A 26722-nucleotide genomic window follows, 5' to 3' on the forward strand; every position below is an offset into this window, starting at 1 on the left:
CTGGAGGAAGCTGGAAGAAGTTGCCACAGAGGAGAATACAGAGACCGCCGAAAGACTTGTGTATGTAAGGAAAGATCTCGCGGCAACGACGGTCAATATAAGAGAGCTGGCGAAGGCCGATCATAGATTTTTCGTCGATGATCAGATACCGTATAACTCGGAACTTGGCCTGAGCGGTTTGAAGAGCAGCCGGCAGGAGGGGATCGAGAAACTTGACATCCCGAACAGGAAAACGAAAAAGAGTATGCGGTGTTTTACCGTATCGACACCGCCAGCAGGTCTTAAGACGACGCCGTCCGCGATGCTTTGAAGTAAACTCCTCATCCAGCCTCCAATTCCTGCAATGCTTGCAATAATGAAGAGTGACCCGGTGCAAATGGAAGACGGGGCGGTGGCGGCATGCCACCTCCAGGGTCTCCAGAAGGCATAATTAGTATGCCATGAAAAGCAATTGTTGGCGAGAGAAAGAGGGGCAGATAGGAGGAGGAGGCGACCAATCAGACAACGCGCAGCAAAAAGACCTTGAATCACGTGATTCAAGGTCCACTGACCAATCAGACAGCGTTAAAAAAAATGTCACTCTTCCAATTAAGTAACTCGCTACGGAGTACGCTCGTGATGATCAAGGTGATGTGGCTGAATGTGGCTAAACCGACCAAAATGTCACATGACACATCGTGCTCATGAGAAGCTAATCTGGAAGGGGAAGGCAGAGGCTCTCAAAATACATGTGACCGTGACTGAGGGGTCGAAGAGAGGCCAGGCTTTCCAGTATTACACATCACCGTCTTCAGGGTCTTATATGGATTTGCCAGAAACATGAGAGATGAGGGTCCATCAACTTACGTACTTGTAGGCTACCTGTACCGTACTAGACTGCGATTATTTTGATCCGTCAGGGAGCTCCGAATCGGATAGCTTCGAAGATGTGAAGCTCGTTCTTCCACGTTCCGCTTCTCTCTGAATTATACGAATTTCGTGTGAGACTTGATGAACAATTGTGATGAAACATTATATTTCCAACTGCGCAGATCTGACAGCTCAAAATGACTCTAGGCAGGTAACCCGAACAAAATTACCCTGGCTTCCAGCACTAACTTTGCAAAGGGAAGCATTTCATCAATGACGTTGGAGCTGTCGTCGAGCGGGGTTTGCGCAGTCACTTAACAAATGACGGCAGGCTCAGATTAATAGAATCAGAGAAAGGTGAGAAGTAAACGATCCGTTTGAAAATGTTACGTTGCTTACATTTCGGGGGTAGTTTTGTATTTGCAGCCAAGCTCAAGTAATGAAAAAGTCCATCTAATCTCCGGCGGAGGGTCGGGCCATGAGCCAGCCCACGCGGGATATGTGGGTGATGGCATGCTCGATATATGCGTTGCTGGAAACGTCTTCGCATCACCCTCCGCACCCCAGATCTTGGCGGGATTGAGATCCTGTCCATCAAAGAAGGGGTCCGTATTGACGGCATCAGAATGATAGTTCACGACTGACGAATCCTGAACACAGGACGCTCATGATAGTCAAAAACTACACAGGTGACAAACTCAACTTTGGTCTCGCAGCCGAGAAGGCGAAAGCCGGTGGACAAAAAGTCAATGTGATTGTGGTGGGTGATGATGTCGCCGTCGAAGGAAATACACTCGTGGGGAGACGCGGCTTAGCAGGCGTGACATTTGTGCACAAAATCGCCGGTGCAGCAGCAGCTGAGGGGTAAGTACGGGGGTCTTCACGATTGGTGTTCACTAAACATGTGAAACACACTGGTACTAAATCTCCTTGCAGGAAGTCCCTGGAAGAGGTGACGAAGATCGCACAGCGGGTTGCGGATAGTCTTGTCACTGCTGCAGTCAGTCTTGATCGATGCAGCGTCCCCTCAAGAATAGAGCAGTCTTCACTGCCACAGACTGAATTGGAGTTTGGCATGGGTAAGTGACATATTTGGGATTGCCCATCGAATTCCACTGATTCATGGGGTACAGGCATTCATAATGAGCCAGGGGTCAAGAGGACTGCGATTCCACAACTACAGGAGACAATAAATGCACTTCTCGATATGCTCTTGAAGAAGAAAAACTTCTGGACCCCTGAATCTGGTTCAAGGGTCTCTGCGATGGTCAACAACCTTGGAGGGTTGAGCGTACTTGAACTGAGCGTAGTATCTGAAGAGGCGATGAAACAGCTCGCTGAACGTGGCTTGGTCATCCGACGCATCTTCACTGGGCCGTTTGTCACTTCTTTGGATGCACCCGGTTTCTCTATCACTCTGCTCGGTGTAGATGACGAGTTAGAGAGGCTTCTCGATGCCCCAACGTCCGCTCCGGCGTGGCCAAAGAAGAGCGGTGTTCCCTCCGATCTAAAAACTCAGGTAGTAGAGTGTCATACGCTTGGCCACGACGAAATCTCACAAAATGGTGGTCCAGAATCCGTTTCAGGTACGTAGTCCCCCAAATGTGTTGAGATATTCGGCTGACCTTTGCAGTATCATCTACTGTCGCTACAGAAATCATCGAGTCCATCGCGACATCAGTCAAGAGAGATGAACCTACAATCACCCGCTACGATACCATTGCCGGTGATGGTGATTGCGGTGAAACCCTTCTTGCAGGGGCGGACTCCCTGAAGTCCAGCATTCTACCGCTGCGCGATGAAGGCGTGTCCCTCTCTGTGCTATTCCAGAAGATTGCCGCGGCAGTAGAGACGAGCATGGGCGGTACCTCAGGGGCAATTTACGCGATCTTCCTCAACGCAGTGTCGAACGCCGTTGCCTCCTCTTCAACCTCGCCCGCGGCTACTCTTCCGCAAGCATTGAGGGCCGGCCTAGATGAGCTGTGCAAGTACACCGCCGCACGGAAAGGCCATCGGACATTGATGGATGCGCTTATTCCGTTCGTGGACACGCTCGAACAGACGACTGATTTCAATCACGCATGCGATGCGGCTCAATCTGGTGCTGAGTCGACGAAGAATCTGGACGCATTACTCGGGAGGGCATCGTACGTTGATAAAGGCGTCTTTGAGAAGGAAGGCGGTATCCCTGACCCTGGAGCACTGGGGGTTGTGAGTGTGTTGAGGGGTATCCAGAAGGGGTTGAAGAATGGTTAGTCGTATGCGGATAATGAGTAGCAGTATACTTTGCCAGTTTCATAGCGTCCAATCTAATATTCTTTGCTATGTTATGTTTTCAAAGATAGTGCCATTCAAATAGTCGAAATACATCTTCAAGGACTGTCCTAACGTACGTACGAACGTCGGCTTCAGGAGAGGGGCTCAACACGGACCATGTCCACACCGCAGTAACTTCGGGTACTCTATGCTGATAATTTAGAACATTCGGCATCTTGGAACTCACTCATCTTGCCAGAAAGGAAGGTGTACCCGCTCGTAAAGCAGTCGATTTCTCGGGATCTTCGGGGAACTGCATCCCATCGGCACACCGGAAGGACCGGAACGTGGGGAACGTGAAAATGTTACAGTTAAGTACGGACTACTGGCTAGTTACTGTGTTATGTACCGTTAACGTACCCGATCCCGCCCGGGGTGGAGGCGTGGAGCATGTCTCCTGGCCGATCGGGGGTGATCGATATCCCGTACGCACAGGAGCCGAGTGTTTCGGAACTGGAAGCCGTACCAGGCAACGATGAACGAAATCATAACTATGGGAGAACTTAAGGGTTCATACACTGGAGTCCGGAGATTGTAGGTTGGGGTCATCATGACCAATATTCAATTGAGATGATCCTAATGGAGGGTTGGATTCCCATCCGAGAAGTTCTGGATTGTAGCTGCGGCGAAGTTTTGTCAGATCTCATAGTACAAATATCCTTTCTTCCATTTACCACATACATTAGGTCGGTCTGGAAAGATTTCATGGACCGGTCTGAATGGATTTAGGTAGAACGAGGATGTGAAACATGAAGTCGAGAAGATCGCGGGATGGAGGCGAAGATATGCACATCACGATCCCCTTGAAGGGCTGTCTCTACTGTATCCGGAAGAATCATGATTCTGCTGTTTGATGGCATTTAGAAAATCCCAAAACAATTTGAATGCGTATGGTTCGGATCACAGAGACCACAATTTTCGGCGAGTTGGGTTTTTGCAGAGTGCTTGTGTCGTTCGATTGGCGAGAGACTAGGCGCTTCTGGTTTCCTTAACCGGGCTAGCAGTGGAAGCCATGCACATTCCGCCTCTGAGTCTCAGTCACGCACCACCTCTGCCGTGTTCTCGACTCTCGAATCATACCTAATTTTACTCCCATCTCTCAATAGTCAATTCATGGATACGCTTAGGATTTCCATATTGGATGAGTATATCCCCCATCTATGCCAAAGTCCAAAGTTAAAGGATTCTCGAGCCGCCGAGGTAGATGTATAGATACCGGTACAGTATGAGAAATGCCTTTCTGCTTGCTTTCAATTATTCAATCAAGTCCATTTTACTTCGTTCATGTCATTTCTGTCGCTCAGCTATTGAAATTCTTTGGGATCGTGATCATGGCGCCTTCGGCAGTTCCTAGGGAGATCATCCAATCCCCCTCAGACTACCCCGGTGTCGAATCGAAAGCCGTTGCAACATCACATCAAAATGGAAGCCCTCAGATAGACTCCTCGGAAAGGATAGACAAATCCTTGGGGGAGTTCAGATGTCTTATCGCAGACTTGACCGAGCAGTTCAAGGGCGGTCACCCAGGGTAAGCCGGACTTCTGCCACATCCCGCTGGAAGCCTTTTGAAGTTGACAGTTCCAGGGGTGCTATGGGAATGGCTGCCATAGGTGTTTCGTTATGGAAATATGTGATGAAGTATTCACCCGAGAATCCGAACTTCTTCAACCGGGACCGATTCGTTTTATCAAATGGTCCGTCATTCCCTTGGATGCAGGAGGAGATCTCTGACACAATGCAGGCCACACCTGCCTTTTCCAATACAGCTTTCTCCACCTTACCGGCTACAAGAACATGACCCTCGACCAATTGAAATCATACCACTCTTCACGAATCGATTCCATATGCCCGGGCCACCCTGAGATTGAACACGATGGCATCGAAGTTACTACTGGACCACTTGGCCAAGGCGTTGCAAACGCCGTCGGCCTCGCCATGGCGACGAAGCATCTCGGTGCCACATACAACAAACCCGGATTCCCGCTCGTATCGAATATGACGTATTGCATGATCGGCGATGCATGTCTTCAGGAGGGTGTCGCCCTCGAATCTATCCAGCTCGCTGGCCATTGGAAATTGAACAACCTGGTCATCATGTATGACAATAATCAGGTCACATGCGATGGCTCAGTCGATCTCTGCAACACTGAAGACGTTAATGCGAAGATGCGAGCTTGCGGATGGGATGTCATTGATATTGAGGATGGCTGCTTCGATGTGGAAGGGATCATTGCTGCCCTGGTCAAGGCCAAGGCTAACAAAGAAAGGCCAACTTTCATCAACGTCCGAACGGTTATCGGTATCGGCAGCAAAGTTCAGGGAGATGCCAAAGCCCACGGTGCTGCATTCGGTGTCGAGGGCGTCGCAGACATTAAGAGAAAGTTCGGAATGGACCCAGAGCAGCACTTTTCCATCTCGGAAGATACATACGAATTCTTCCGGGATGGCAAGTCCAAGGGCAGGCAGATCGAGACTGAATGGAACGACTTGGTCCAGAAGTACGCAACTGAATATCCAAACGAGCACTCGGAGTTCCAGAAGCGGGTGAGAGGCGAGATGACGGAGGACTGGAGCAAACTTATCCCAGCCAAATCAGAGTTCCCGACTACTCCTACTCCTTCAAGAAAATCGGCTGGTTTAGTTTGCAATCCTATTGCAGCCGAGATGCAAAGCATGATGGTTGGGACTGCCGATCTGTCACCATCTGTGAACATGATCTGGAAAGGCAAGGTCGACTTTCAAAATGTATGTTGGTATCGAATTTTCCTTTTTTTCTGAGGCCTCACTAACCGATAACAGCCTGACTTGCGAACAACATGCGGAATCAATGGCGATTATTCCGGCCGATACATCCATTGGGGCATCCGAGAGCATGCAATGGCATCGATATCGAATGGGTTAGCAGCCTTCAACAAAGGCACGATCCTACCAGTCACATCCACCTTCTTCATGTTCTACATCGTAAGTGCAATATCCTACCTACAATGACCTGTAGAGACAGCACTGACTCTGACTAGTACGCTGCTCCCGGTGTCCGCATGGGCGCTCTCCAACACCTCCAATGCATCCACATCGCTACCCACGACAGCATCGGCACTGGTGAAGATGGCCCAACCCACCAACCCATCGCCCTACCCGCCCTCTACCGCGCCATGCCCAATCTCCTCTACATCCGCCCCTGCGATTCGGAAGAAGTCGCCGGTGCCTTCATCTCCGCGCTGCAAGCGAAGAACACTCCCTCAATCATCTCCCTATCCCGCCAAAACCTCGAGCAGTACCCCGCCTACTCATCACGAGACGGCGTCCAGAAGGGTGCCTACGTCTTCATTGAGGAGGAAAATGCCGACGTCACCTTGATCGGCGTAGGCGCTGAGATGATTTTCGCAGTCAGGACGCGCGACGTGCTACGTGAGAAGTTTGGCATCCGCGCACGGGTCGTCTCATTCCCCTGCCAGCGAATCTTCGATGCCCAACCGATCGAATACAAGCGCGATGTACTACGGTACCGGAGCAACGCGCCGAGAGTGGCGATCGAGGCGTACGCTGTTAATGGCTGGGAGAGGTACGCGGATGCTGGATACTCGATGAGCACGTTCGGGCATTCGTTGCCGGGTGCAGCTGCGTATAAGTACTTTGGGTTTGACGAGAACAAGATCGCGCCGAAGGTGGCCGAGCTTGTTGAAGAGGTGAAGAAAGACGGAATAGAGGCACTCAGGGGGGAGTTCCGTGATTTGAATGAAGGGCCTCGCTGATCTGTAATTTCGGAAAGCGGGTTGGGTTGTTGGTGTCTTGGTTGTTTAATAGGTTATGAATATATATCACACGTGTGGAAATCACTGACGAATGTCGCATCTAATCTACCCACGGGTGTCCCTTGCACTCAAAGTGCATGTCTCTAGCTCACAGGTTTTCAGTAGAAACACTTCTCATTTTGGCACGGAAGAGACAAGTATCCTCAAGTTGTGGGCTAAGCTCGCCAGCATTCAGAGGCAAAATATTTCCCTCCAGCTCAGGGGGAGATGTTGGATCCGTTTAAATTCGGGGACGTTCGGTCTTGGAACAGCGGCGAAATACAGTGCATTCAGTTCGGCGAGTTCGACGTCTTCGTATTGTTCATGTTTTTGAGCAGGCCGACGACGGAATTTCCTACGGAGTTGGGTCTGCAAGATTAGATTACGATGATGCTGTGAATAACGTCAATTTTTAAGAGAAGAGCATTAAGCTGAGCTGAACTCCCACCAGCATACACCACAAAAGTAGTGGATACAATGCAATAAAAGCGTCAGACCGGCAGCTATACGAAGCACAAGACAAGTAAACATGGAGGAAAGAAGCCAACGACTTCCATTATATGATTTTTCGGTTTTATAATTGGTGAATACGAGTAAATAACCTCAACGCAAATATGAGAAATATAAAAATCCAAGCAAAGTGCTTTCCCAAATCCATTCATGCACCACACACCTCTCCATGCACCAGAGTGAATGGCCGTTATATGGTAACATCATCTCGTTCTTACAGCAATGCCATGACGACCGCAACGGCGCCCAGGAAGCCGCTGACGCTGAGAGCTGCGGCGCTACCGTGGAATTGCGCAGGAGACACCGGCTTCGAGGGCTGGGGGTAGTTCGGGCCGCTCGGCTTTCCGACGGGCGGCTGCACACCGGTACCGGTGGGCGCAATGCTAGCGGTGGAATTCTTCCCATAAGAATGACCCTCCACTTGCTTGCCAACAACAGGAGGAGACGGCTTGGGGACCACTGTCATGGTAACGACAGGGGCGGCAGGCTTGTCACCAGTGACGGTGATGGTGTTGGTGCTATAAGACGTCTTCGAGATCGTCGTCGTTGTCGTCCGGGGCTTGTCTCCACCCGGGGGGTTTGGCTTGGGGTGGTCTCCACCAGGAGGCGAAGGGCCTGGCTTGTGTGGCCCGTGGGGAGAAGTCGCAGGCACCTCAGTCTCAGTGACGGGGCAGACAGTCGTAGTAACGGAGACGACGATCGTGACGACGCGGGGGGTCTTGCTCTCGTTGGGGCAGTTCGGGACCGTGTCGGGGCAATCGGTGATGGTGCTAGTGAGGGTGGAGTAGATGGTTGAGGTGGTATAAGTGGTTGGAGGGGGTGGGGTCACAGAGCTCTCAGGGGCAGAGGAAGAGGGAGAACCTGGGCTAGAGCTTGGCGGTGGTGGTGATACAGTGTTCTCAGGTACGGAGGAAGATGGAGAAACTGGGCGAGAGCTCGACGGTGGTGGTGATACAGTGCTCTCAGGGACAGAGGAAGATGGAGAAACTGGGCGAGAGCTCGACGGTGGTGGAGAGCTGGACGGGTGGTGAGACACTGTTCCGTTGCTGTATGGCGGCCGGGTCGAGACGGTTGGATGATGGCTGCTCGGGCTCGTAGGTAGTTGAGAAGAACCGCCGGTCTGAGATCCAGAAGGACGAGGGGAGTGGCTGCTCTGGCTTCCTGACGGACGAGGAGAGTGGCTGCTGTGGCCTCCCGTAGGATGGTGAGAATGGCTGCCCTGGCTTCCTGAAGGGCGAGGAGAGTGGCTACCATGGCCTCCTGTAGGATGGTGAGAGTGGCTGCTCTGGCTCCCTGAAGGACGAGGGGAGTGGCTACTCTGGCTTCCTGAAGGGCGGGGAGAGTGGCTGCTGTGGCTTGCAGTAGGATGGTGAGATCCGCTGTGGCTTCCAGTGGGGCGAGGGGAGTGGCTGGAAGCACGGCTGCTCGACGGGATGCTTGAGCCTGAAGAAGCGCTTGATCCAGAGCTAGAGGCAACAGAGCTGCTGCTGGAAGAGCTGCTGGAAGAGCTGCTGGATGAGGTGCTGGAAGAGCTGCTGGATGAGGTGCTAGAGGCGATGCTTGAAGAGCTGCTGGAGGAGCTGCTGGAGGAGCTAGTAGTGGAAGAAACGACGGAGGAGCTGGATAGAGGCGGTCCGCAATGTCCAAAGAGTGGCTGGCATCCAGAGTCGCAATGGGCAGTGCTGCTGCCACAATATCCATGCTGGCTGCAGCAGACACCCGGCTGGCATACGTAGATCGCAGAGGGTTGAGGGCCGCATGAGCCGTCAGGAGACGTCTGGGTGGGCTTCGGGGGTGCGGCCGACGAGGACGACGTGGGAGCGCAGCTTGAGAACGTCTTGCCGCTGCCGAGGCTAATCAGGGCATCCTTCATATAGTAGGCATATTCCTTTCCGCAGATCTGGTTTCTCTTGCTGTATGTGGATTCCCAGAGCATGATGCCACCGAATTTGTCATCAGTATAGTAGTCTGAAGCAATTGTGAAGGCCTCGGCGGGGGAAAGGTAGTAAGACTTGTCAGTGAAAATGGCTTCTGTGGAGGCGGGCTGAGAATCCATTAGTCGCGCCCCTCTATATTCCTTTCCGGCGACTTACAAGACCAATGTAGTATCTAACATTGGGGTTCCGCGAGGGGTGATCACTCCAAGCATTGTAAGTGAAAGCTGCCATGTCGGTCAGGCCCGTGCGGGCAGAGCACAGCGCAGTGTTATAGAATTGGACGAAGACAAAGTCGATCCAGGAGTGCTCCAACGCATCAGACAAGTGCGAGTCGGGAACGATGCACTGAGGAGCGGCAGAGATATAGTACTCGTTCGGCCCGGCAGGGAAACAATAATCCTTGAGGTAGTTGATCAGGTCGGCATAGCCACGGGACTCATAGTCCGCGAACGGCGGGTCCGGCATCAGCGACTCGATATCAAAGTCGAAGCCATCAATGCTGGAGTCGCCGAACGGCCGGGGAAGCCCAGCGGCAACCCACTCGTCCGTTTGAGGGCCGAAAGCACCCCAGAGGAATTCCGCGAAGTCTTTGGCGGAGGTCGCGTTATTGATATAGTAGTTGGTCGGGGAACCGCCACCAATGGAGAGGAGGACTTTCTTGCCAGCGGCTTGGCAAGTCTTGATATCGGGACCAATCTGCGGGCAGTTGCTCCTCAGTTCGGTCTTCACGCCGTTGTTACTGTACATCTCCTCGCCGCAGGCATTTCCGAAATTGGTCGCTGGCCATCCACCAGGCGAATTATCGGGAAATCCATTCACGAACGAGAGGTTGATGATGTCGACGTCGTCACTTTGGCAGGACTCGGAAAGCCGTGCTTGGGATGCACCTTGGCCCTACCAAACAGGAAAACGATCAGCCGGTTCCATAAAAGTCTCAAATACGAGATCGATCGACATGCGATGAGATCTTTAAGGCTGACATACCCAGTAGACAGCAACATTATTCTTAGACGTCGGATCGAATGCCGCAGAAGCAACTGAAAGCAATGAAGTAGCTGCAGCAGCTACTGTGAAGGAACGCATCATCATGAATTAAGTACGCAATAGCAATTCAATGAGGGACTAATATTATAGATAGGGAGTGGGTAGCCGAAGCCAGTAAAGATCGTAACGAGATAAACTCAACGAGAGGACGCAGACCCGAAGTCTACAATGGTGAACCGTTAACGCTCCGCTGGATAAACTTGAAAAGCCGCGAGAGAACTGAGAAGAAGAGAATGAACGAAGAAACAGCGAGGGGGCATCTTGATGAAGAGGCGTCTCTGACTTTCCGCCCAGGACCGCAGGACTCCAGGCGGTCTGGGGTCTATTTTTGCCTACCGTGCACGGAGAAGACTAGAAGTAAGAAGCCTTGCCGTTCTAAATCCGAATGGAGTATTCTCGCTCCATTCTCCAAGCATCGTATCCTGATCCCTGGGATATGCCCATAGTGTAGCGCTGCTAGGCATTCCAATGCCCAATCCATTTGGATATTTAGCAGCGCCATCATTACGGCGAAGCGGCAATGCCTGCTTTGTCAGGTACTTAACAGGGGGTTCGTGAGGTCTCAAGTCATGGTCGCCCTGCTAAAGGCGTTAGACTGCAAGCCGTTGAATGTGGGAGAGGGAAGGTTGCATCGCATGATTATCGCGTGGATGGTTGGAACGGATGGTTGAGGGAATGAGGGGCGTCGCAACCTTGCGGTCGGTCAACCGTCCAGGCGTCGGTTAATATGGGCGTTAGCGTGATAAACATGATAAATGTAGGGATTCATCCTAGCCGCGCAGGATTTAGCGAAAGAAAACGCCTGCCAGCCTTCCGAATGGCGTTAGCTGACTACCTGTTCCTGGCATGGAGGATGCGCCCATGTGCAGGCGAGCCTAGAACACCTGGGATTCGGTACCTGCACAACTCCCTTGACAGTTGACCGAGAACAGCGAGGATAGATCTGGATTATTGGGCCGAGACTGGTTGACCGGTCAGCTTGGATTTGCGCCAAAGAGAAGCCTAATCAAAAAAGGGGTAGGATCAGCTCCATAGGGAATTGGTTATTGGACTTTGGAATTTGGATGAGAGAATTCCATGTTCGAATTATGAAAATTGGACGACTGCAGGTTGTGGACTATGTCCACCACTATGGAAAATTAGTGTTGCTAAAGATATCCTAGAGCTCGATAGTAACGGGGAAGACTTCAACAGGAGCGGACGATGTAATTAGAAAATATTTAATAGTTCATGCCCAGGCAATCCTTTGATGGCGAACATGTTGTCCGGTAGCATTAATGATATTTAATTTCGGCTCGTTGTTCCAGATGTCTATGTCGTTGTCGGAGTTAGGCGAAAAATGCACAGGAAAAGCGTGACGCTGCAAGTACTAATTATAGTGAGTTCGGCCAATTTAGATTCGACAAGTCACCAATAATGAGCCCACAAGCGCCCAATCCCTTAGTATCCACGCCACCAGTTCGTTATCACTTTCTCCGCGGGTAATACGTACAGGAAATTTAATTTGTGCTTGCAATTTGGCTCGTCGACCCGAACGGGGCGCCGCCTTCGGAATGGTTAGGTTACCGTTGGAATCATCCAGCCTTCCGTCACCCTTCCAAATCCCTTCCATCCTTCCAGCATCCATAAGTATGACAACCAGAGTGTGGTTGGTAGTATAAATTTGATCCTACAAAGCGATGAGCCTTTCAAAATCCATCCAGGAAGTATTATATGCGACTGAACCGGAAAGACGAAAACCATCAAACATCCTCGCTACCAGTGCCCAGTTCCCGCGTGGAAGATGGCTCAATTTCCGCTTGACCGGACAGCAGCTGGCTAGGATTTCCTAGGCAAATACTTGATTCAGGAATGGGGTAAATCTCGTCCGATTTGCATTTTGATCAGTCCCTACTCCCTACATGGAATCCCTTCATCTCAGTTCTCGGCTTGACACAGGGTCTCGTGAAAGAAGAAGGATGCGCTGGTTTTGGTATTCCCCACTGGCTCCTAAAGTCCCAACTCTCTGGTCTTGGGCATCGATCCAGCCGTTCACTTGATCCAGGGAAACAAAAGGGACACGTTGGTATTGCGGGTCGGCTCACATCTCTCACCGCCCCTGTTATTCGCTACTCTCCCGCGGAAGATTAGAAATATGCATGTTCCACAATGCTTATGTCTCAGTTCGGAGGAGGACAGCGACAATATTATTCTCTTTGCACTATTTCAGGTGTGTAGGGAAGTGCATGCCGGGAACAGGAGGGTTGTCGATGGGGCGAAGAGCATACCACAGGCAGGAGACTCTATGTCATTGGTTCTTGACGTGCAAAGTTAAGCAGGCATGGTAGGTGTCTCTATGGTGAAGGAGGCCGATGCCGCGTGGCAATTAGCGGAATCGACCTCGCCGCTCACCGAAATTGAACTATCCATGGTACTGGTATCTAGAAGGAAAGACTTCATAGCAAGCTTCAGGCGGTACTACCTATCATGATCGGTACCCGCTCGCAAGTTTCGAATTCGTGTTCGGTCGGAACCTTCACCGAACGATAATATCGCGAACTGTCATGACTGATCAGAGTCTTAATAAAGTTTAAATCTTCCATGAACCTATTCTCATCCTCTCGACCCTCCTACCCAGCTTCCGAAAGCCCAGGTGCCATTGTCCAAGCAGATGAGACAAGCTACCACATTCTCCGCGAAGCTGTCCGCAAGCCTAACCCCCAATCTCTCCTGGTTTGAGCCACAAGTGGGCCCAACGCTTGTTACCAGGAAATTGTGAGTAGACATCACCAAATCCGAGGGTTTTTAGCGAGAGGGGAAACATATTATGTAGGTGAAGAGAGCGACCACGAGATTTGATTTGATTCAGTGCCCCCAGTCTCCTGCCCGCTACAGGTGCCCGGTTTCGCGGAAGCGAGCGGATGGTTCCCCTAGCCAATCTTGAGGGAGCCCACTCCAGACCTGTAGAGTGTACCAATTATGCTACATGACATATCGTTCTGAGGCGAAGTTGCCTCGCCATTGAGAGAGCTGAGTGACATTTCTGCCTTGCAACCCCCAAAGCGAAATTTGTCTGGAAATCATCGCTGTGGAACGAGATGACTGAGGCTGACAGAAGGAGTTTGGACAAAGGGGTGTGGACAGTGTGAGAGCTTGGCATGGGAGCTCCTTTTCCGATGGAAGATTCTATGGTCAACGTTGCAGGTATGAATGACGGTGGCTGGCCGAATCAGTCGTTTCCCCAGCTAGACACCCCAGATATGCCAATGGATTTTCGAGCGAATAGCAGATGTCGAAGGTTCCTTCCACGGCCACTGATTTTTGGAGTTAGATATACATACCATGTTAATCGCAATCAAGGTCTTCATTACGCTTCGAAGTCCCACGATATCGTAAGAAGCAAGTCGTCCAAAGCCGCAGGGAGCTAGCCTACTACAACTCTACACCAGTTTTCCATCGAGCTTAAACTGATTTACAAACCTTGCACGACCTAGGAGAATCCACCAATCCTCAATGTCTCTCGAGTTCACGATGCAGATAAAGGTCCTGGCGACGAAGCCCTCAGATTGGAACCTCGCTGGAATGCTCTACAAAGTCAACTGGACGTTATGAAAACGATCTGGAACGAACTCCACGAGGGGGAAGCTCATATAAAACTCGGACCGTCTCAGCGGCAGGAATCTCCATCATCAGCAGCCTCATGGGTCGAAAGTTTGCATGAACAAGGCCTGGGGCTTCAAAGGATGGGATATGCATCTCTCAGGCGTAGTCTGGAACAGCTGCCGTGAGAAACGCAGTAGTGGCAAGCGATGTCCACCAATTATGTTATGTCATCATCCGGATGAGCACCACCATAGCCGATGCCTTATTGTCTTCCTGCCCGAGGACGCTACCAGCGCAGGAAATCACCCCACAGCCATAAAGTCGATCGATAGGTGCCATCCGCCATCCATCAGTGGTAAGGCGAGACCACGACAGCGAGGATCGCATAGGAGTGAATATCAATTAAGAAGCAGCAGAGGTACTTCCTCCTCCCTATGATAACGAAACTAGAATCCTGATTTCTGGTGCTCGGGCCACTGAAAAGGGGTCGCATTGGGAGATTGATCGAATTTGTCTCTCTCCCAGCTGGTGAATCCGTTATGGTCCTTGGGTATTAAAGGAACTTCGACAGGTGTATTACCAAGGTGACCACAATGGTCGATTTGGTAGAATATGTGGCTACCTCCCGGGGAGTAACGAGTCGTCTCAAGGTGATGCTGCGCAGAATTAGGGGGTTCGACTCCCCGTCCTTACCATAGTGTTTTGGGCTTTTTGGGGATTTTTATTGGCAATTCTTTCCATTACGTCTCTTCGGGCATTTGGCCTCGCACATAGTCTTTGAGGAGATCCAGTCTCTGCAATAAGGTTGGATATGCGAAATATGAGTACAGCCAACAGCTAAGTCGAATTGTGCAACCCGTTGCCATGGATATGAGTTGCTCATTCCTTCCACAACGAGTTTTTGAGCGTCATTTATCACGAATGCAAGTAGATAAGAATCCCATTTGTTAATAATCAATACGGCAGCTCTACCTTATAAAAAGTATAAGTCTGCACGTTGCAAAAAGGAGGGGCTATGTTGGTGGCGCATGCTATGGGCGCTTAAACTTCATATTAATCTACTACCCAACACAGGTACGGCATCGTTCGGTCATGCTACGGGAAACCAAGAGCAAGGCTATCTTCTAGGAATTCTTAACTTGTCCTTCGTCATTCTTGTCGTCCATATTTACCATATTTTACAACTCTGTTAATCCACCCTATCTGATACCAAAGGGTCCCATATCCCGAATTCCCATTAGAAGCAAGGACGAGGCTTGCGAGGAAAGACAAAGGCTATGAGTCCTGCCCTTTCTCACTGCGCCTCCAATGAACGGAGCAACCACACTCCCTGACGGCGTGCCAGGCGCCGTATTGGAGTCGAAGATCGAAGTCCAGTTCATAGAAGGATACACGAAGCATAGCACTTGGCACAACTTTCGTCAACTCCAGACTCAAGGAACATGGGTGCGCCATTCGAAGCTTGGTAGAGGAGCGTTCGGTAGTGTATCACTTGAGACCCGCCGCTCGGGGCTGACAGGGAACATTGGTGTGCAACCAGTGCTTAGAGCTGTGAAGAAGATTAAGAAAGTGGACCACAGGGGAGATGGATTGAACTACTGGAAGGAGTTGGAAGCGATAGCGAAATTCTCGCAAGACCAGGTAAGATTACGGATAATGTCTTGTGCATTTGAGCCGACTTACCCATAGTATCAACCCTTCTTCGTTCGATCATACGGATGGTACGAAAACAATGACTCGGTCTTCATAGCCATGGAATACTTCCCGTATGGAGATTTGCGGAAGTACATGCAGACGAACTGGGGATTTCCAGAATTGGAGGTAAGACTTATCATCAAGCAGATGTTGTCCGGCATCCACTTCTTACATGACGAGGGATTCGTCCACCGAGATCTGAAGCCCGAGGTAAGTGTCGACAGGTGGGTGTCAAAATCTTCAGTATATGTAAATAGTACGACTAACGTACCCAAGAATCTCCTGGTTGAACACATGGGTCCACGATGGAGGATAAAGATCGGTGATTTCGGAATCTGCAAAAACACCCAAGCAACAGTTCTTCAAACGAAGATAGGGACATTGTTCTATATGGCTCCGGAGGTATCACTGAGAATGTGGACGAAGCCTGATACTGAACCACTCGACTCGTATTCCTCTGCGGTCGACATATGGGCAGTCGGAATAATCGCCGTGGAACTTCTTCTTAAGCGCTACGCGTTCCTATCTAGTCCCATGGTAGGAAACATGCAGCTCAATCTCACTGGGGAAGGCGAAGAGCCACTTTCAGAACCGTGTCGAGACTTTGCGGGCAGGTTATTGGCGCTCGATCCCAGTTCGAGACTAACTGCCAGAGCCGCTGGAGATCACGAATGGATCATTACAAGTAGTTTACCCCTGGAGGAGGACTACAGGTGACGTCTCGAATCTAGGCGTGCCTGACCTTGTTAACCCCGAACAGATTCTCGATCGCGGAGACAGAACCGTCTGTCACAGATTTTACCGTGTCATCCGCCTCATGCAGATGGTCAGACCTAGGATCCAACAGCAAAGCCTCAGGGTCATCGACCGGGACATTACCCACCACATCCCAGAATAGCACGATTGATCCTAACCTCCTAGCCCCCAACTTCAGAAGCCTCTCATTGCAAACGGTAGGGTTGATCCCCCGATGTAGTTGTTTGCGCTCGCTCACCACCATAACACCAGGGCAAATTCTTCATCATCAAGTCCAAAAACGACGAGAACGTCGAAAAGAGCATCGAGCGTGGCGTATGGACGTCGTATAATCGGAATAACATCAAGCTTAACGAAGCATACTTGAGCGCGACGGGGCCAGTCCTACTGTTCTTTTCAGTGGTCGGAAGGTAAGAGTCGGGTTTATCCCATACAATAAAAACCTCAACATCGCTAAAATTTCCGTACAGCAAAAAGTTTTGCGGCGTCGCGAGGATGACGAGTGAGGTCGATTGGGATAACACTGATAACCACTGGGTTGGTGGGGTATGGGAAGGGTATGTATTGTCCTGTCGAATGAACCAACATTGACTGATTGGACGTATACTAATTGTCGTCATCAATGCCTAGGCGCTTCACGCTCGAGTGGCTTTCGATGAAGGAGGTCTGGTTTCGTCGGGTCAACCGTGTTACCGTGAATGCGAACAGTAACGACCTAGTATTGGCAGCAAGGGATGGGACTGAGGTATCGGCAGACGCAGCATATCAGATGCTTCGAGCATTTTCGGAGAACGGCACGAACCAGCAGCGGTAGTGATTCATGAGCGATGTGGATGGATTACTGATTGCTCATAATTACATTATCATGCTAGATCTATACGCTCGTAATGCTCATCAAATATATCTAAATACATCATATTATAACACCCAGCTCACTCGCTTTCCCTTCTGCACCACCTTCACATCGTCAAACAACACCATCTCTCCCCTCCCTTCCCCCCTCCTCACTCGATCAACTCCCAAATGCTCCTTCCCATCCCTACCCAAATACACTCCAAACCCATACATCGCGGGCCCACCTACTCCCGCCACCCCCTTCTCCACATCCCCTCTCGGTTCCGGCACCGCCAAACTCTTCCCACTCTTCACCCTCACCTCCTCCCCAACTCTACCCCCACCGCCCACCAAGCTCGCCACGCTCCCCAAGAACCCGCTCCGCTGCACCACCACCCTCTGCCTGCCCAGCATCCGCGTGACTAGGTCCGCCTTGCTAGCGCACCGCGCGAACGCCGCGTCGCTAACCATCGGCGACATGTACAGCCAGGAGATAGTCTCAGCGAGGGAGCTGGAGCGGTGGGGGAGGGAGAGGGATTTATGGCGGGGCGTGAGGAGCAGGATGAAGTAGGGGAGTGCGTGGAGGGAGAGGAAGGCGCAGAGCGCGTAGAGCGCGGGTGGGTGTGCGGAGATGAGGGTGGTGCCGGAGAGGGCTGATTGGCGAGGGAGGAGGGAATGCGGAGGGATGGAGGTGGAGGTGAAGGCGGGGGCAGGGATGGAGGCGCGGGAGGAAGGGGTGGAGGGATGGAATTGGGCCCAGAGGAGACCGGAGGCGAGGACGGGGATGGCGAGGTTAAGGAGCGTTATGAAGCTGGTGTAGGCGGGGAGGACGTGCCCGTTTGCGGCGGCGGCGAGAGTGGCGGAGAGGGGGAAGCGGTGGACGTAGTCGACGAGGAGAGATCGGTCGGCCGTGGCGCCGTTGGAGGAGGAGAGGGAGGCGTAGGGTTGCAAGGCGCGGATGTGGAGGTCGATGGCCTGGAAGGTGAGGAAGAGGATGAGGCCGAGGAGGGCAGGGATGAAAGCGTAGAGGAAGTTAGGTGCGGAGAAGCCGGCATCGTCGGCGAGGGCGGGAAGCATGGGGAGGAAACCTTTCATCGTGGCGTTGTTGACAAAGCTAACAACCAAGAAGGCGATGAGGAGGACGAAGGCAATGACGAACCAAGCCACGGCGAACGTGTCGCGCAGGAACCAAGGGAGATAGCGCCGTCGGATGTCGAGAGAGCGAATATCGGAGCGGATCGAATATCCAGCTTCGATGTCTCGATGGCTTCCAGCCGGTATGTCCGACGGAGTTGATTTCTCCAGGATTCTGCCTCTTTCAACCGAATACCTGCGAGTAGGTCCTCCTTCCTCTCCAATTCCATAGAAAACATCACCTGGGCGCTGGCTTGTGTACCAGTAACCCAGGCGATCAGTCCGGTTCCACAACCGCTTGTGGAATTCTTGGGTCGTTGCAAATGTTTCGCTGTCCGCATAATCGGACATGATATTCGCTCTCTCGAGCATTGCAGCTATATCTGCAAGGGATCGTGGATCCCACCGCAGACCGGTAGCTGCGCGTGCAGGCCAAAGGCCAGCCGCAATCAAAACAAGAGCGAGAAGTTGTAAAACATATAGTCCAACAACCACCCAAACCACAATCTGGGCGGCAACCCATCGCCAAACGCCCCCGTCCACCGGCCCAAAGAATTTGACATTATAGCTCGATGCGAGCAGAGGGATCGTAAAAATCTGGAGCCACAGCAAAATCATACAGACGCCAAGCACTGGCTGTCCAGCGCGAAATTGCCGGAACGCTCGACTAGGTATCAGGAATTGTTTGGCCGCTAGATCGAGGAAGACGGCTTTTGTACGGGCCTTCCTCGATGGGCTGGACAATGCAATAAAGGGAGAAATTCTAGTCAATGCGATGTCGATCTGCATGACCCAAATGAGGAGAAGCATGCCAACGAGGGTGGGCAAATATCGAAAGAGGAAGTATCGGGAATCGCCGAAGTCTTGGTAGTCGAGGATGCCAGGGTTCTTGCGAGTGCTGAAAGAATATACAGCAGAGAGGATGAGGACGAATATAAGACCAACTAAAATGATCATGTACAAGATTAGCCAGATGGGGCGGAGGATAGAGGGGATAAATCGAAGAGGTGGATGTTCTGCTGAGTCTCGTGTGGGTTGGAATGGCGCAAAGATGTCTGTGAGTCGTCTCGCCGGAGAACTTTCTGGCCGGGAGGAGCCGTGCGGGCCATGATATGGAGAGGGAGGGTCGGGATATATTGGTTCGGTCTTTGGCGGTAAATGATGGCTCGGTCCCAGTATTTCCGACGATGCGCGTGTGTGTCCGAATGCCGCAGCATGGCCATCTCCGAGCGGTGGAGTGTGGAAGGACTCTTCACTGGGCGTGAAAGCCCCTTCTGGCACATCCACTGCAGTCGCACGTCCAGGTGTGCCAGATGATTGGCCTGGTAAACCCGGATACTGCCGTGATGCCCTGCTGACTTCTTCATCGCGGGTAATCTGGTCAATCGCAAATCGAATGAACGGACTTGTGTCGACTCCGGGAGTTGTTGCAGGCGAGTACGGGTCCATTGCCTTCTCTTTATTACCACCCGCCAACGCAGGGTGGGTAGGTAGCCCAGCCTCAAGCGCCTTCAGGTCGTCCGCACCACCTCTTTCTTGGGTCTGAGAGCCGTCCGAGTGGCTTGACAAAGCCGGCTTCCGTCTCACCTCTTTTGTATTCGCTCGAGTGTGCGGTGATCCAAAGGAGGTGACAATATTGTGGACTTGTCCGTCGCCAGTAGTCAGAAGCCTCACCGTGTGCGGGTCTTGCTGTGCTGCGGCCGCTCGTTTCTTCTCATCGCTGGTTTCTGGAGTGATGTACTGCGATGGCGGAGTATTGTATATGATGGTGCGTTGCGGGGTGGCATCGGGATCGAAGGCGCCGTCCCGGTCGCCGGTTGAGGAAGACGTGTCGGCGAGGGAGAAATAATCTTCAGAGGCGGCAATGCTATGGTTGGAGATTTGATGGAGCAGTTGCGGTTGACTGACTACAAATGACGAGGAAAATCAGCGAAATTCGGACAAGGATGCGGCGCTGGAGAATATGCAGGATCCGATATGATGCGGTCACTCACCATTAGTGTCTTTCAGAGATACAAGCGGCTTCGGCTCTGTCATAGTAAAAAATCAAAACAATTTGCAGAAAGACTCAAACTCATAAGCTGACATTAGACAGTATAGACATGGACATAAGGCTGAAGAAGAGAACAATTGGGACTCCACTGCGATACATCTTATGAAGGTAACAATGTATGAGTTTGGTGTGGCCGGGATGCGGCTGGTAGCATATGTGTGGCTGGGGATAGCCCCCTGCTACAGAGATTGACGTGTCATGCTGTGCTGTCGATCCAAGTTAGTGGCTGATACGTTAGTAGCATTTTCGACCAAGCCAATTTCATTATTTTAAGTTGGCTTATCCCTTAGGAGTTATTAATTGGAGATTCAGTTGATGATGAAGTTGATACAGATCAGTTTGAGGTGAGCAAGAGGTTGGAACTGAGACAGGGGTTCCAGTTGTCCACGTGACTACAGTATTCAAGGCTCCAACCAATGGTTGGCTTACCTCAGCAAGCTCAGGCTATTTCTCAGGGGAGTCTAACCTTTTTTGTAAAAGGTCACGTTACTTTAACTACTCCTCTGGTAAATAGCCTGAGGATTCTGTCAATGACGCGCACTGCTCTGCATAAATTTTGTATGTGGTTTGTATGTATCTCTGCGGATTTGACAAAATCACGATCCATTAATAACCACATCAAAACACGTCGTATGTACTCCAAAATCTGATCGATTGTGTATTAAAGTATTCTCTATCTCGTAATTGATTTTTTTTTACATGTCCATGCTTGTGTCGGGTGAAAAACGCTAATATGTGATGAACTAGACCACACCGAAATCACCATCCAGCCATCGTTCCGGAGCTTACGGTCGAATGAGCCTGGAAAACACCCATTGGATGTCATATAACGCCTTTCTCGGTCGGTATTCACACGAATATCTATTATTGAACACATTTTGTGTTCATATTTCCCATGCGAAGCAAGGCGAGCGTTCGAAACGGGCGACGAGAGACTGTGGACATCGCCAGAGATCTCGTCCACGATGCCTATAGCACTACGAGTATGCTAGCTATACAGCGGCTGGTCGAAATTGCAAGAGACGTGCCCGAGGAAGTGCAGAAGGTCATCATCCGAGCAGGCCTAGACCGCCATCTCTACCCATTCGAGCCTCGTTAGAAGCAGGTAGATGTTATATGGCATTTAGTATTCAAGTAGGAGGACCTTCCTCTTGTAGCGAAGATATCTTTTGGTAAAAGTGTCATATTCCAGGTAACGCTATTGCTTTGTCGCGGTGGCATCGGCTTCATCCTTATCCCTTTGGATCGAATTAGACAGGAGTATATCGACGGACCGTCCCCTAGTTATAATCGGTCGACGTCTATATACTAAGAGGCGATAAGGATGCCTTTGTTTATTCTGCCACGGTTTCGAGATATCTGTGGGCCCTCTTGTAGCCTTTATAAACCCCAAGCTGGTGAAGAATATCGAGGACACGCCGTTTCACACCATTTGAATGCAGAAAGGCGTCAAATACGCGGGGAAACCTATTGCTCCCTTCCGACCCCCGAGAATAGCAGAGAATTAACGTGACTATCGCAATCCTGTGGTTAAACTTAACAGGATCCCGTGGTAGTCGATCTTTTCTCATCTTAGGTGTCATAAGACTATTAAGCAATCTACATAGAAGAGGAGCACGAGTGCTAACTTGCTCGTATATCTGCCTAGACAGTATGTCGCCTAGTATACACTCGTAGTCCTCGATTTTCTAACCCTCTAACTGTTTCCCCCTCCCTACGCCGGTAGGTAAAGTCTTCTCCTAGATGCAGTCGACTTAATAGGCACTAAACATATCTACGGCTTCTTCTAGTGCCTTCATTTCCTTCCTTAGACCCTTTATAGTGATAGTTCCTGCCGCACTAGACGCGGGATTCTTATTAGTGCGTCTAAGACCTCTGGGCTCTGGCTAACCGTAGACAGCCTCAGCGAGCTATTTGGCTCGCGTGACAGAGCACTCTCTATAACCACCCAACCCTTAAGTCGTCGCGTAGATGTAGATAAATTCTCAAAATTTAATGCTCTTTTCTTCATGAATTGACATATCTCATTTATTCTCTGTGGCTTACTGCGTCTTTGAGACCCTCTTACTTTCTGATGTGGTGCATTAGATGTGTTTGACGCAGCACTATGCTGAGGACTTGGAGCAAGTAGCAAAGTGGGCGAGTTCAACCGCGCGCTCTGACGACGCTGGTTTCAGGCCGACATGACCCAAAATTCAATCAATTATGGAGAAAAAGCAGGGGAATCGAATGGTTATATTTAATTGACGGAGCACAGTGTGGTAGTGGAAGAAAATGGAGTTAAAAATGGTCTTCCATTTGGTATGAAAGCTCTCCACACACACCCAAAACCCATTGACAGAATCCTCAGGCTATTTGTTACCTCAGCAAGCTCAGGCTATTTGTGTTCGTGCCTGAGGCAACAAACCACACTATACCTAATCGGTAAATGCAGTTCTCGAACAAATAGCCTGAGGATCCTGTCAATGACGCTCACTGATAGATCGATAATTTGTATGTGTTTTTCGGGATTTTGGAAAATCTCACTTTTGCATATTCTTCAATAACAACACGATAACTCATTGGATTTGTCCTCAAATTCACTGGGCTCTGCAGCAGGGTTTACTTTATCTGGAAATTGAATCTTTTTCCACTCCCGATGCCTGAGTCTTGTGAAAAACTCTGATATGTAGGAAACGAGAGAGCATCAAAATCGTCAACCAACCACCTTTCCCACGCTTAAGACTAAAGGGGCATAAAGAGGGCCTAGAGAAATACTACCTAAGGTCAGTGGAATGTCTGCAGATACCATATAAAGCTTTCCTGTGTCGGGATTGACGCGTCCGTAGCATCATTGGGCACGTGTTATGGCCACATCCCCTATGCGGAACAAGGCGAGCATTAGAAGACGGCGACGAGAGACTACAGGCGATACAAGTTGTCTTATCCAAGATGCCAATAACACTACGAGTATGCTGGCCATACAGGATCTGGTTGAGAAGGCAAGACACTCACCTGAGGAAATTCAAAAAGGCATCATTCATGCAGGCTTGCAGCGCCATCTTTATCCATTCCAGCCCCGCCCGAAGCAGATAGATGCAATATGGCATTTAGTCTTCCAGAAGGAGGACCTCCTCCTCGCAGCCAAGACATCTTTCGGCAAGAGTATCATATTCCAGGCAGCGCCGTTGTTTTGTCGAGGTGGCATTGCCCTTATTATCATCCCTCTCGATCGAATCGGACAAGAGCAGTGTATCAAGATCCAGAGACTTCCTGGAGCGAGATCCCTGTTCATTAATGGTAGGACGGATAAGACTGATGCGTTGGCCCAAGAGATTAAGACGGGTATATATACTCATCTCCTCATGGGCCCAGAGATCGCAGCCGGTTGGTTTCGATCAATAGCAAGCAACCCGTCCTTTAAAAAGCGCGTCTCAGTCGTGGCTGTGGATGAACTCCATTTAGTGGCCCTGTGGGGAAGTGGTATCCGTCCACAGTATGCACAACTCTCTCTTCTACGTCGAAGACTAGGAGCGTATATCCCTTGGTTTGGATGTTCTGCCACGTTAGACCAAGCGACGTTGGATATAGCGAGGAAAATGACAGGCTTCCAAGCCAGCTGCGAGATTTTCCGAACCTCTATCGACAGGCCGGAGATTAAGCTGATCGTGGAGACTATCGAGCCGCGGACCACGAAAAGGTTCACTAGTCTCTTCTTCGTTCTACAGGACGCCATGACGAATGGGCTACCGACGCCTATGAAAATTCCGAAAACGATAATTTTCATAGATTCACGACGCGATATCCAAAAATGCGCAGAATGTTTGCGAGACTGGCTGTGCAGACTGTCGTCAGGGGCCATAAGACACCGCGACAGCAGAGAGATTATCCAGGTCTACCACTCACACACCACGCTGCATGATAAGGAGGCCCTGTACAGCGAGTTCTCCAAAGTGGATTCCAAGATTCGAATTATGGTCGCAACTGAGTCACTGGGAACGGGAGTGGACCTCTCGGATGTCATACGTGTCGTCCAATATGGATTCCCCTTGGAGCGGCTTTTAAGCGTTCTCATCCAACGGTTTGGTCGTGCAGCTAGAATGGCCAGCATCAAGGGGGAGGCTGTCTTCCTGGTGGAAAGCTGGGCTGTAGGCGACAGGGTTTCATCAACAAGAGCGGCGTTCTCCAGAAGCCGGAAGCAGTCGTCTTTAAGACAGCTTTCTTATACGAGCCAGCTAGCTCAGTCATGCCCCGTCGAGCCAGAAGCGGAGAGTGATGTTCCAGACCACGAAGCGGATGTTGCTGTAGACGCCATTGACTATGGCGTCCCAGAAGACCAGCGCAAACGCAAAACACAGAGAGAGCGCCGGACAGAGCTGTACAATGACTGCCCAGCACTATACAATTTTGTCAATCGATCCAATTGCCTACGCCGAATCCTGATGGATTGGCTGCAAGAGAGTTTGTCAGATCCCGCATCTAAGTTGCCTCCTCCTAGACCGGACGAGTGTTGTAACGCCTGCAACCCTGGCCTGACGCGGACGGTGCCTTTCCCGTGGGACATTGCTCCCAGTCTTCGGAAACCCCACGCTGGGACAGCACCAGGTGCATTTTATGACCGCCTAGCCCTCTGGGGAGACAATGTTGTTAACTCGGCGCATCAGACGGCGAAGCCCGAACTTTCCGTGAAGCTATTTACTCAGAAGAGTGAGTGGATATCATTATCGACAGAATATGCCTACATCCATACAGCCGCTGAGTTGGAGGAGTTTGTGAAATCGACCTGGTTGAAAGACCATTCCGATGAACTCTTTAAGGAGTTTAATAATATCAAGTCCTACGTCGTGAGGAACTGGCCTGGAGGTAGCAGGCTAGAAACGTCACGGACGTCAGGAGCTGCAGGCCCAGTGCAGATTTCCCTTGATTATCAAGAAGTCTACAAGGGTCCAGAAGGGAGAGAGACTCAAAAGGGGCAATCTTCAGTCGCGATTGAGCATCCCACTCAGCCAGAGAAACCTGCGTCCTTCTTGCGTAAGAGCGATGATTATATTTCCTCATTGGAGAAACTCATTGCTCGCGCGAGAGAGAATACAGCATTATGCTCTCCATGTTCACCTGACCGAGCGTTGTCAGAAAGACAGCCTATGATTATTGCCGAGCAACAGTTTCGACAAAGTTCGTTGCTCGAGAGACAAGGTCCCCCTGCCACGAAGCAGATGTCCCAACAAGGAGAGCCTCAGGAAAGAAGAGTATCGACCGAAGTAAAGACTCTAATAACTCCCGATCAAGGACGAAGAGCATCATTTTTGCGTGACCGAGAAGAGTACGCTTCCTCGCTAGAACGAATCACTGCCAACGCAAGAGAGATATCAGCCTCGTGCTCTCCTTATCTAGCTACCCAATCAGTGCCGATAGTGGTAGCAGATTCGTCATTAACATCCATTAGGTCGGTTACATCGACAAACGTAGATTGCTCCTCTGGCATATCTAGTGTTTTCGAAGACAGTGAGAATGGTTTGTCCAGCGTAAGTGGTGGCAATCAGTCGTCGAAACGTCCCGCACCGAGTGAAGGAGAAGGAGAAATGATAAAGCGGGTCGCTCTCAGCGTTTTAGACTCTAATATAAGGCGAAGTCCTCGCAGTGAAAAAGAGAAGAATAGGCGTTATTACCACGGAGAGCGGATATTATAGATGGACTACTCCGACTCGATATCCGAAGGTAAGCCCCATTCGTGGGCTTCATCTCTATCTTCCAAGGGCTGGTGACGTAGGTTAGCACAAGACTGAATACTCTACTAGAACAAAACATACTAGTATCGCCATCATGTCGTTATCGGGATCCAGATCAGCCGTCGCTCCTCCTGTCTCGTAAGGTGGCACTATTATTTGATCTTCGTCTCTCATGACCTTGGCGTTAAATATTTCTAGCTTCTTTGTCGCCACCCTTTCGAGCCCGATCGTATGTATGTCCGGCGCTTGATGTCTGGCTTTCCTACCGCCCCTGTAAAATTTAATCGAATCGCACGCCAATTCAAATGCCAGTATATGAATATCATCCACTGGAGAGGGCACGGAATGCTTGGAGCTTTCCTTCCGCGCAAATGCTTTCTCTATCGTCTTGCGTAGGAAAACAGTGTATTCTGCTGTTAACGAGGTAGTCTTAAACAGTGCATCTAATCCGAAAGTCGACGTTCGACGGGCCCAAAGCTCTCTTTTCAGCTCCAGGTTCAGATATTCAAGGCT

The 26722-nt window shown here is 50.6% G+C and overlaps 6 protein-coding genes across 6 annotated transcripts; 4 read left to right on the plus strand and 2 right to left on the minus strand.

Annotated features, from left to right (window-relative positions):
- Window positions 1–801: 801 nt before the first annotated feature.
- Window positions 802–3105, plus strand: P152DRAFT_444768 (dihydroxyacetone kinase; the record flags this gene model as incomplete). The annotated part of the gene is made up of 7 exons (XM_033677819.1): window positions 802–1056; window positions 1108–1206; window positions 1262–1454; window positions 1510–1713; window positions 1786–1928; window positions 1983–2435; window positions 2462–3105. Exons 1-7 carry the CDS (start codon window positions 1047–1049, stop codon window positions 3103–3105), a joined length of 1746 nt encoding a protein of 581 aa, XP_033529565.1. The 5' UTR covers window positions 802–1046.
- Window positions 3106–4245: 1140 nt separating this feature from the next.
- Window positions 4246–7035, plus strand: P152DRAFT_463038 (uncharacterized protein). The gene is made up of 5 exons (XM_033680460.1): window positions 4246–4693; window positions 4750–4859; window positions 4907–5910; window positions 5965–6126; window positions 6183–7035. Exons 1-5 carry the CDS (start codon window positions 4497–4499, stop codon window positions 6915–6917), a joined length of 2208 nt encoding a protein of 735 aa, XP_033529566.1. The 5' UTR covers window positions 4246–4496; the 3' UTR covers window positions 6918–7035.
- A 2286-nt stretch (window positions 7036–9321) lies between these two features.
- Window positions 9322–10408, minus strand: P152DRAFT_366598 (glycoside hydrolase; the record flags this gene model as incomplete). The annotated part of the gene is made up of 3 exons (XM_033675429.1): window positions 9322–9510; window positions 9560–10297; window positions 10388–10408. Coding segments are annotated over 3 exons (948 nt in total), but the record flags the coding sequence as incomplete, so codon positions are not given.
- A 4692-nt stretch (window positions 10409–15100) lies between these two features.
- P152DRAFT_444776 (kinase-like protein) lies at window positions 15101–17475 on the plus strand. Its single transcript, XM_033677820.1, has 7 exons — window positions 15101–15670; window positions 15719–15934; window positions 16001–16437; window positions 16485–16677; window positions 16733–16890; window positions 16951–17037; window positions 17111–17475. The coding sequence occupies exons 1-7, from the start codon at window positions 15338–15340 to the stop codon at window positions 17292–17294; spliced, it is 1608 nt and encodes a 535-aa protein (XP_033529568.1). The 5' UTR covers window positions 15101–15337; the 3' UTR covers window positions 17295–17475.
- Window positions 17196–20812, minus strand: P152DRAFT_510104 (uncharacterized protein). Its single transcript, XM_033682643.1, has 2 exons — window positions 20443–20812; window positions 17196–20355 (listed from the first exon to the last, which is right to left on the minus strand). The coding sequence occupies exons 1-2, from the start codon at window positions 20483–20485 to the stop codon at window positions 17399–17401; spliced, it is 3000 nt and encodes a 999-aa protein (XP_033529569.1). The 5' UTR covers window positions 20486–20812; the 3' UTR covers window positions 17196–17398.
- A 2550-nt stretch (window positions 20813–23362) lies between these two features.
- On the plus strand, window positions 23363–26170 carry P152DRAFT_406475 (ATP-dependent DNA helicase; the record flags this gene model as incomplete). Its single annotated transcript, XM_033676879.1, has 1 exon — window positions 23363–26170. One exon carries the CDS (start codon window positions 23363–23365, stop codon window positions 26168–26170), a length of 2808 nt encoding a protein of 935 aa, XP_033529570.1.
- Window positions 26171–26722: the final 552 nt, after the last annotated feature.

This window comes from Eremomyces bilateralis, assembly GCF_010015585.1.
Source record: "Eremomyces bilateralis CBS 781.70 unplaced genomic scaffold P152scaffold_50, whole genome shotgun sequence".
Classification (NCBI taxonomy): Eukaryota; Fungi; Ascomycota; class Dothideomycetes; order Eremomycetales; family Eremomycetaceae; genus Eremomyces; species Eremomyces bilateralis.